Source organism: Opisthorchis viverrini (assembly GCF_000715545.1).
Source record: "Opisthorchis viverrini unplaced genomic scaffold opera_v5_68, whole genome shotgun sequence".
In the NCBI taxonomy this organism is placed as follows: Eukaryota; Metazoa; Platyhelminthes; class Trematoda; order Opisthorchiida; family Opisthorchiidae; genus Opisthorchis; species Opisthorchis viverrini.
In genome coordinates this window covers 477,077-488,137 of record NW_008751724.1, presented here as the reverse complement: position 1 = coordinate 488,137, position 11,061 = coordinate 477,077, and the positions used below count along the sequence as shown (strand labels likewise).

The window sequence follows — 11,061 nt, the reverse complement described above, 5'->3', positions numbered from 1 at the left end:
GGGAAAACCACAATCACATTGGGCTAGGTGGAGTGAGGAACTGAAGAAAACGTTCAAAATCAGAATAGAAAATAAAGTTGAGGCGCCTTTTACATTCAAACTGTGCAAGAGTAAAACGATGACGGCGAACAGCTGGAACACAGATCTGTGGACGGAAGGGAGTGTTTGGCTCTGATGGAAAGCAGGCACAAGTATCCACAACGATTGTCTCTTCAGGCGGGTTACTGTGTCAGTTTCACCAGGTGGTTGCAACCGTGAATTTGTTTGGTTGAACATCTGAGGGCACAAAAAACAATGTGATGTGAACGATAGTTAGCTCGCGTCCAATCAGGAAACGTGCTAAAATCAGGTAGTTGAGGGAAATTAGAATAAGAGGATTGATGAACACGTTCTCCAGATAGAACATGTTGTCTATACATATATTTACTGAAAACTCTTCAACAGTCCGTAACCGCATTCGTTCTTCTTGAAGCTTATCTGCAAGTTTCGATAACCTACATTCACACAATCGACGAAATAGACTCGTTCGCACATTATTCTGGTATTGATGGGAGATTCAACTGAATCTCTCATCAGCATGATATTCAAAACATGAGGCGGTCTTTGTCCGTAAATGAGAGATGTAGTTGAATCTCCCGTCAACACCCCCAAGTATAAGTTCGAACATGCAATGCTTTGTAAAACGCGGCTAATTTCAAGCTCAATAGCTTGGCGACTGTTGAATTTTCTAAGAAATGCAATGACAGTCACACAATTGGTTGTGCGGCTGTCTGAATGAGTCAACAGCTGGCTGGATCAAGAATCACATCAAAAATCAAATTCAACAACCGGGCAGAACTGCCGGCGGACCCATGGTCCACAGGATCACCTTCTGAGACTGGTAACTAAAGTGGCAGGTGCCCTATCCAGAAATCACGTACTAATATCATCCCTATCATTACTATTATTACTTATATTAAACAACCTGACTATTCTTCAAGTACCACAAGCCAGAGGAGTTTTCTACGTCTTGTGAGCTGTCTGTGTACTCGGTAGAAAGGATAGAAAAATACCCTTTGAACCTGTGGAAAACCTGCTCGGTAGAACTAATTGACATAACGACGCGTCCGAAGACCAACGCTCCCAATCCTTCGCTGTTTGGTGACATGGACGTATGATATTCCAATTGTTCGAAAATCAGACCAAGAGATGTCGCAAAACACAGTCAACCAAATTGACGTAAGTCATCCCCCCACCTTGCTCATACTCATTTTTTGACTTCACTGGATTTGGGTCTTGAAGGTCGGCCATTTAGAATCCGTTTGCCTGTGTTGGACTTGGACGTGAGTGGCTGTGTTGCTGTGACTGCAGTTGTTTCACTGCCGCTACCGCTGGTGGTGGCAGTTGCGTCGGTGGACCGACCATCACTAGCGGCTACGGCACTCTGCCTTGATCCGTCGAACGGAGAGCCTGACTGACTAGAAGATGCATCTTTCGGGGATCCAGGCGATTCAAGTTGGGATTGGCTGGTCGAAGAAGTTATTAAATCTGGTGAAGCTGAATGCTGGACTGAAAAAAAAGAAACATCGTCATATGGATGAGAGGGATAATGAAGTTGTGTTCCGGTTGCAAATATAAAATTAACAACAACAATACAAAAGCACGCGCGAAGAACTCGCACATTATGTGTGGTGCATATGCTACAATGTGATACTTATGCCCGAAACGATGATTGCTCAGACTCTACCACATCGATTGAGATATCATCGAGGACACGTAGAATGCCAGCATTCACCGGACTCAAAATGGGATCCCTCAAGACAGTCCAAACGTCTTACCCAGTTTCAGAAATGATATACTAACCATCCATGTATTTCACACGAACACTGTCCTCTTCGGACGGAACTTCAAACCACAGTTCCGAGTACTTCCATCAACCGCAAAAAAAGAGGAACAGCGAGTGGTATGGAGAAATTGATAACAATTCGTTGACAACTGATTACCGGTTTTGCTTCTGGATACTGTCGTTTATTCTCAACCAACTCCTTTATATAAATCAGACCGGGATGGACGGATCTGCTTGGGAAAAGCAGGGTGCCAAAGCACGTTCCATCAATTTCATCCAGATGACCATCTATTCCCCGCCACTTCCTCTCCTCTATCAGCTGTAATGTGCGTACGAGCTACACACAAAGGTCCCGGTTGCAAAGTTTTTTTTGAAACAGACATTGGAAAAAAGATTCCTTCACTAAAATCTCTCTTCAATCATTGTCTGAAATGATCCAGCTACTCAGACGCGCCGATGACAAACAGATGAAAAAAACTGCGCGACAGCTCGAAACAATGGTGCATGTGTCTAATGAAGCAGGTATACTGGGAAAAATAGTTGTTATTCAGTGAAGACAGCAGATTTTGACGTTCGGGTGGAACGTGTCTGTCACCATCTCTCACTATGGGGTAGTTTGTTGTGAAGTCCACAACCGAAAACACCATGGAAGACAGTGCGACTCACCCACTCGATTTAAGACAATTGGTACGAGTAATAAGATGAGTTGGGTTCCCGGATGTGCCGTGGTGTTGCTACCAACGAAAAGTAGCCACATGCCAAGTGCACAGACAGTGAAGTTCGCTTGCGAACCCAGCACCAGACACAGTGAGTCGAGTTGACATAGAGACCCTTCAGCCCTTACTTGACTGCCGCTTATCGAAGACGGCAGCTCACCCCTTGCATGACAAGAGAGTCGGCGCAAGTCCTCTACTGCTTTTGGAGTGTAGCGATAAACTGTACATACTGGAAAAGCAGACTGGCTCTATTCGCAACTTCAAGTGCGCAGCATCCGGAGGCACTTTCCGAAGCATCCACACTCACCGAAGGGGTTGGACAATGCACAAAAGTCAGACTGTGCCTCCTCCCCAATGCCAGACCGGTTTCCAGGCCAAAACGTCTGGTACAGTATGCAGCTTTGCCAACTGTGGACGAGGAACTGGACTGACTACAGAAGTCCGGTGTTCGGTATAGGCCGCAATACTAAAGAAGGATAAGGGGATTACCTACTTGTGTGCAGGCCTCTTCACCAGTCTCAATGATGAACTGGATACCCATCAGTACCCATCAACAGAAATCCATCAGTGCCCTTCCATACGACTTGTTCGCGAAACTGAACGGTGGCAAATGTTTTGCGAAGACTTATTTGGCCTCTAGGTTGAAGTCAAGAAAGAATTCCGAAAACTTTTGACCATCAATACGCACAGCGTTTTGTTCCGGTACACCCGAATGATATTTGCTATCAAGACAGAGCTAGTTATATTTCAATAGCTCGTAGATACGATGCTGGAGGATAGCCCCACCGTTGACACCAATTTGGACGACCTCATCTTTATGCGTTCCAACCTCGACGAATTGTGACAGCGCTTTGATGACGTGTATGGTCGTATTCAAGAGTATGGCGCCAGAGTTCAACGAGAAAAATGCACCATCATGTTGTCGATAAAGTATCTCGCTTCATCAATGACGGACATGTCCACTGACCAGACCCGCAGAACATCGACGCTATCAAATGCATGCCAGCACCTACAGAAGTGACAACCCTCAGGTCCTTACTCGGTCTGGTCAATCAATACAGTTCGTTTCTGACAGCTATGCATCGCCTCCGAGGCAGACTGAACCAGCCTCTCAGCAAGGATCGCAGATGGACATGGTGATAAGAATGCCAACGCGCCTTTGACTATGTCAAATCCATCCTGAGTTCAGATTTGCTTCTCACCAACTACGATCCGTCATTGGAAATCATTGTGGAGTCAGATGCCTCGAACTATGGCACCGGCGCGGTGATTTCTCATGCATTTCCCCACAGCAGCCAGAAAGCCATTTCTGACACAGCCGAGGGCAACTATAGTCACGCAGAAAAGGAAGCTTTGGCGATCGCGCTTGGCTCGAAGGGGATTCTGGTGTATACCACGAACTGTCTCCAGTGACGGGCCGCTTTACTCTTGGAATACGACTTCAAGTCCACCAACCTGAGACAAGCCGACGCACTGTCGCGTCTTATTGATTCGAGAGAGCCAGAACCAGAAAGCTATGTAGTCTCAACAATTTGCTTGCAGCTGGAGGTGAACCACTTAGTGTCGGAAACAGTTCGTATCCTTCCAATGACTACTGACATGACCCACCAGGCTACCAACCAAGGCCATGTACTACAGCAAATCTTCAAGTACCAGGGCTAACACGCGCCAACCCACAAGATGATGTAAGAACACACATCAACAAGCGCAGCGCACTGCTACGGATGCCTACCATCTTCAGAACGCGTTGTCAGTACGAAAGAGTTACAACCAACCGTCCCGAATCAGTTTCATAAAGGGCACATTGGAACAAACAGGATGAAGGCCTTTGCTTAGAGTTACGTCTAATGGCCTCTAATGGACTCCAAGATCAAGCAGGCTTCCAAATCCTGTCTGCCGTCCGGCGAGCCAGCTAATTCACCCATGAAAACCCACCTAAAGTCGTTGCCGCAGTCGACCGAATGCTGGTCCCGTCTTCACACCCACTATGCAGGTCAAGTTAGTGGTCAACAATTGTTGGTCGTAGTCGACGTTTATGGCAAGTGGCCAGAAATTCTCTCAGTGGACGGTCCCACAACCGCCACTACGGTCAGGAAATCCAACGATTGTTCAGTCGCTTTGAAATACCAGAGACTAGTGCGTCCGACAACGTCAGTCAGTTCACATCATCGGTGTTCGCAGAGTTCTCTGAAGAGTACAGTGTAACTCATGTCCACTCGTCGCTGTTTCATCCACATTCGAATGGCCAAGAGGAACACTTCGTTGACACCCTAAAGTTTCGAATAAGAAGGACCGACGGAGGATATTTTGCAAAGCTTCCTACTAAGATTTCAAAGAACGTCAAGCCCCAATCCATCTAAGAGAGTGGCACCAGCAGAGGCACTGCTGCGACAGAAGCTTAGAACACTATCAGGCCATAGAAAAGGAAACTGAGTCACCGATAAACGAGAATGGACGAACAGTCCAACCGATATCAGTGCAACCATGAGCTGCTTGAGCGAGGTCCAAAGCGTCGGTTTGCGACTACAGCGGCAGACACCCTATGTAGATTCCAAGGTACATTCTTGGCCGGCGCGGCAAAGTTCTGTATGAGGTTCAAGTAGGTCCAGCTAGTTGGATGCGGTACACAAACCAAATCAGGCCGACACACGTGTAGACCCTGACCTGTGGACAGAGTGAGATGAGTTTAGAGGTGTTTCTGGCAACTTTTGATCTCCACATCAATGCGGAAAATGGATCAGATGCTCATCGGAGGCCCAGTCCGAGCACGGGTTACAAGCGCGATGCTGGTCAGATAAAGTCCGAAAAGCAATGAGACCACTGCAAGTAAAACCCCGATCTCGAAGCTACGTCACCGTAGAGACAACCTCGTACAGACTGGAGTTGTCCACTAGATCGCTGTAGTTGGACCAGTAATAGACGTCCATATTCCCACCACAGACATTCATATGATGCCTAAGTTGGACACCGTTATCTCAGAGAAGCATGCGGTATCTGACAGGTAAGCATGGAGAATAAGAAGCGTTATCCTCAGACTGCAAACACTGAACAGGGTGCAGACGTTCCCGATGTGAACAGGTATTCCTGTGCTGAACACTGTAGCAGTCACTCACTAGATCATGCATCACAAACATGCGAATCACGTAACGATTTCTGTCCAACTTGCAACCTTAACTGACAACATGCATACTACGACTTCCCATCCACCATCTGCGTCAAGCGCTAGGCTTACAGCCTTCAACCACATTAGATGGAGTTGTACTCACGTTCGTGGGACTATCAAATGAGAATGGACACTCCTCTCTTCACATAGCATACAACAGATAGGCATGCAACTCGGTCAACCACACACACACACACCAGCACACAGGACATGAAGTGGACCAAGCGCCACACGGACAACTACGGAACACGTGTAGCAGCTATGCTGCAGAGAAAACACGTCCCGCGTCCGGAACTTCACTTAATAGTTGTCTTCAAACGATAAGTCTCCTTCTGACACTTTATTTTCGGCCTTGTATTTGTTTTATCAAAGTAACTATTGTGATCATCATTCTTAAAAACATGCATCATCAGTGTATATCACCTGATCATTGAGTTAATTCCATTACAACCCGAGTACTAACAGGACCATGAGTTGTCAACACATGACCAATAGATTGGTCACTTGCGGCTGGCCTAACAAAGGATGCGTAGCTTGCCGGGAGCACCGTAGTCATGTCTATGTTGATTGACTTGAACATTCTCACGAAGTAACGAGGGGATATGCTTTCAGACAATGAGCCTTGCACAAACAAGTGCGATCCGCAAGCAACAGATTAATAATCGAGAACGATAGAACGCAGTCATCGTCGTTGCCGATGGCCGGAAGTGATCTCATACGCCCTATCCGATAGAACTGATGGAACCGCCGTTGGTTTGGGACCGGAGCGTTGATAATCCCTGCAGGTGGACAAGCAATGGGCTGTCAGCCAGTCTTGTAATTATTACTAAAAGCCAGCAATATTTCGGACGCACCGACTGTCCAATGCAGTCAGTTTGCACCGTCTTCTATTCACAACGGCCAGACTTTGGGCTACATAAAGAGTAGCATCGTAAACACGACCGCCGACTGAGTACGTGATGCTAGGTGTCATGACATAACAAAATTGCCTTGATCTTCCACATTCAGACAGCAAATTCGACAAGCTCTGTCAGAAGCGGTCGGCTTAGAGATTGTTCAAACTATCATCGGACTAGTCTAATAGTGATGTTGAGGACATGCGTTCTCCGTAGGAATTCAACTTTGTGCTGGTTTCTAGATTGTGCGTACTGTATTTACCGAAACTTTGAAAAGCAGCACAAACACCACAACGATCCTGTTGGTGGTCACGCGGTCCTGGTAGATCGGGAACGTCCCGAAGTCAACAACATGAGCGCAATTTAGCTACTATGATAACCAGAAAAAGCAACAGGAATCGACGGCTGAGGTTAAAAAGGAGTGGAAATCAGTGATTAATTCAAGACAAAAATAAGTCATGGCGAACCAATCCACTTGAGTCCGGAACTGGTTCAATCTCAGCGTGCTTCAAGCGAGCATTCGGGAAGTTAATGGTGAGCAGTCTGTGTTCAGCATATAGTTGTAGCGGGCAGTGAGTACCACGAAACTGAACCTCCACTTCAGCCTTAACGTGAGAATGTATGTTTAAATGCACAGGCTGGTTATGTAACTTGTCGTGAATGCTGAAGGTGTGTATATTGACGGTCCCAAAGTACTCAACAATGCCGGTGTTTAAAGCACTTCGGGACTGCCCGTGAACACAACCACACGCCACCCAAAGGTTTTCGCATAGCACACAGTTCGGCTGTGATCGCTTCTCATGTCTTTTATCTAGGTTGAAAATCGCCTAATTCCGACGGCCCAGTAACGACAAAAAAACGACACTGAAACATCTGCCTGATCAAAGTTTTCACTTATTTTTCATATGGCTTTTTCCGTTGCTGCAGCTGCCTGTTCATCTCAGCGATCAACGTTATGCCCTGATACACTAATCTTATATACTGCACATGGACGAGCATTTAGAAAGCGAAACACGTGACTATGAAAATCGATATAATACCTACAACGCCTATGGTGTCAGGGGTGTGCAGCAGATGACACGTGACCGACTGGAGGACTAGAGGCAGTGAACGCCTATGGGATAGTCACAACCGATATACCGCGTAGGTGATTTGATGGACGTTGCTTTCTAACCGCTCAGATTGTGCTAGCTTGGTTGGCGTTCGATATCGAAAAAAAAAACAGACAACAGGTCTATGTATGCATATTCGTTTGCGTGACTGACCTACGGACGGAAAACTGATACGTAAGTATGCATCAGAAATCGATTAGCTGGATGAAAATGTTGACTGCATTATAGAGCTCGTGACTAAGCTAGAATAAGTCGATAGTTCAGGTTGGCGAATAAAAAGTGGACAGAGATCAACGGATCCTGTTGAGTGATGAGGCAGGGAACCTGGTGTAGCTGAAGTTGCGAGGTCATCCAATCAATTAGCAACATATCCACGGTAATGTGGCTGTAGATAAAAATGGTGACCAAGACAAAGCACAGAAGCAAATAGAATGTAACTCAACAACCCATGCGGAAAACGAAAGGATGCCAATGTGTAGTGCAAACCAAAATGGTTGAGTAGAGCCGACAGAAGCTAGTCCCTTGAGGAGCAACTAAAAGAAGTCGCCTAGTGAGAATAGTGAATAGTAAGAGTCTCCGCTGAAGCGTTCTGTGCCTCAGATGTTCCCAGCTAACTAAGCACACAATGGTATTTTCCAATTCAAGCAGATCAGATGCTCAAGAATGTACATCTTATTGAGATACATATAGCACCTCGGCTAATTCGGACTACTGACAATCATTTATTCTACAAGATGTTACCCGTTTGAAGTCTCACCTAAGAACAAAGTCAGAAAACGCATTAGAAGTGAGATAGCGATGCCCTACTTCAAGCGTCCTCGGGCCAGGCTGGCCTTATGAAGCCAAGTGTTCAACGATTAAAACCCTAACGACCGCTGTCTCACAGTGCAGACATTTCAGTCAGAGGCTAGGGACGGGGTCCCCAAATAAAACTCTATATACTCCCACTGCCTTGTGGTTGTACAGCTTTAAGAACGGTGTACTTGTCGTACAGTGGTTGTAGCTGCCACAGTTTCGTTCACTGATGATTTGGGGAGGTGGCGTAAGTAGCTGCGCAGTGGAGGCGGCAGCTGATTAATTGGTGCGTAACCACAGTACTGTAGGTGGACTGTTAAGTGGGGGGAGGGAATCGGAAAGGAAGCAATGCATTGAAGACAATAGCTTGGATGCACGAGCGCCATAGAGGTCGCGACTAAGCCATGCCTGAAGATGTCTCTAACCATTGATGTAGCCTGTCTCGGAGTCCCCATCCAGGAAGACGGCAATTACCAGCGCAGCTAAGTTTGCTGGTAATGGCCTTCATACTTCGCTGCCAGGTCATTGTTTGACTGTCTCTGGCTCTCTTCCACCCTTCACGTGGTTGTGCGAAAAGAACCCTTCGCGGAAGTCGGTCGGCTGGCATACGCAGCAGCAACCAATGCAGTGTGATCAGTTCCTCTATCGGTGGTGAGTTATTTCTTCCGAATACTAATGGACGTACTCCAGCATTGCTGGTACGGTGTTCCCACCAGATTCGGGCAATGCTCCGAAGACATCGGTGGTCAAACACTGAAAGTCTTTTGACATCCTCAGCGAGCAACGGCCAGGTTTCGGTTCCCTATACTAGTATGGAGCGTACCGCAGTAGACATCCTCAGCGAGCAACGGCCAGGTTTCCGTTCCGTATACTAGTATGGAGCGCACCGCAGTATTGTAAACTCGATCCTTGACGGATAAATTGATGTCACGCCTACGCCAAAGGCGACGCAGGTTCACGAAAGTTGCTCTGGTCTTCCCAATCGCAAGACCGTCCTAACTGATACAGCTACCCAGATAAACGAATTTGTCTACTACCTCAATCGGCTCATCCGCAAGCATGAGGTTAGGGTTCAAGCCCACCCAGTATGGCAGTAGCACTTTACACTTTGCAAGTGTCAAGCGCATGCCGAACCGCGAGGCAGAATTATTTAGAATAGTTGATATTGTTTGAATCACTATGGGACCAGATCCAAAAAGAGCTATGTCGTCTGCGTAATCGATACCTGTGAGCGGACGCCCCGGGAGCGCTTCGACTCCACAGGCATTAGAGGCTGGTAGTGAGGCTTCCGCGATCGTATCAATGACGAATTTGAAGAGGAAAGGTGAAAGAGGATAGCCCTATCTGTTGTGAACTCAGGCGAGAGCTTCCCGTAGACCTTCAAACGACCGCGGGAGTTGGCGTACAGCGCCTTAATGAGGGTCCAGAATTTGTAGGGGACGTCTTTGCTCCACAGACACTGCCATTGTGCATGACGATCCACGGAGTCAAAGGCAGCTTTCAGATCAGTCCATCTTCGAAGAATAAAACCAGAGAGCACCTTCGATGCCACAGCTAACAGGTTGATGCCACGGTAGTTTTCATACGGCGTCCACGTACCATTTTTGAAGATAGGGATAACCGTCAACATCCCCCATTCCGCAGGCACCTTCTCTTCGTTCCGTATGGGACCAATAAGCTTTGACGGGTGGGTCACAAGGGATTTTCCGCCTTTTTTAAGAGGGTTGGATAGAGGCCGTCCGGGCCTGGTGCCTTCTCACGTTTCAGTACGAGTATTTCGTACCTTATTTCTTCTTCCGACAAGCGACCATTGTTTACATTCCATTCGCCCGTGTGAATTATCTCCACAGGCTGTGTTGCAGGAGGCCAGCTAAATTGTACTTCGAAGTGTTCGGCCCATCTTTCCAGTCAACGCTTTTGCGAGTGATTGGTGAGCCATCTTTTCCACTTGTCGTTTCGCTGACCGTTGCTTTCCTAGGGCCAGTCGATCGTATCAGTTGATATAGGGCACGGCTGTTTCCCGTAGCAAAAGCCCTCACCATCTCCCGAGCTTCCGATGTCCACCAGAGCTCTCGGTCTTTCCTTAGACTCTTCACTATTTGGCGTTTAAGGGATTTGCATGCGCCATCGAACTCGTTGCCTGCTGGTATAGCTTTCCTGGTATCAATCATGGATAGCGATCTCGATGACATCCAGTGGTTTTGTAGTCCAATTGAAGAAGTTGGATAGATAGCACTGAACACCGCTAACATAGTTCCTTTCACATTTTGCCACGCTTCATCCACATGCTCACTGCCACTACAATATTGGTTTACCGTGAAAAGTTGTTGGGCTAACTCCGTCGTCTTGAGCGTTGTGGTGAGCACTTCAAAAAACAGTTCAGGTGGTCTCTTTTAACAAAACCACTGGGAGAACCAAGCAGGCTTGAATGGAACATCGATATCAACCCACCAGTAGCACCAGTCACCAGTAGCAGCCGAAATCCAGCGTGATACATCAACCCTCAAGCGCGACAAGGCTCCTGTTGCGGATGGTCTGCACCCCACACACAAGA

General features: G+C 47.1%; 2 protein-coding genes across 2 annotated transcripts in view; one reads left to right on the top strand and one right to left on the bottom strand.

Annotated features, from left to right (window-relative positions):
* T265_13454 (hypothetical protein) overlaps window positions 1-11,061 on the bottom strand; it is a gene marked incomplete at both ends in the record, with an annotated part of 33,603 nt that continues 22,542 nt past the window's right edge. The window contains 2 exons of the mRNA XM_009168956.1: window positions 1-276; window positions 1,259-1,548. Of these exons, the coding sequence (XP_009167220.1) occupies window positions 1-276; window positions 1,259-1,548 (566 nt within the window). The remainder of the gene's footprint in view (window positions 277-1,258; window positions 1,549-11,061) is intronic.
* T265_04231 (hypothetical protein) lies at window positions 1,848-2,150 on the top strand (the record flags this gene model as incomplete). Its single annotated transcript, XM_009168924.1, has 1 exon — window positions 1,848-2,150. One exon carries the CDS (start codon window positions 1,848-1,850, stop codon window positions 2,148-2,150), a length of 303 nt encoding a protein of 100 aa, XP_009167188.1.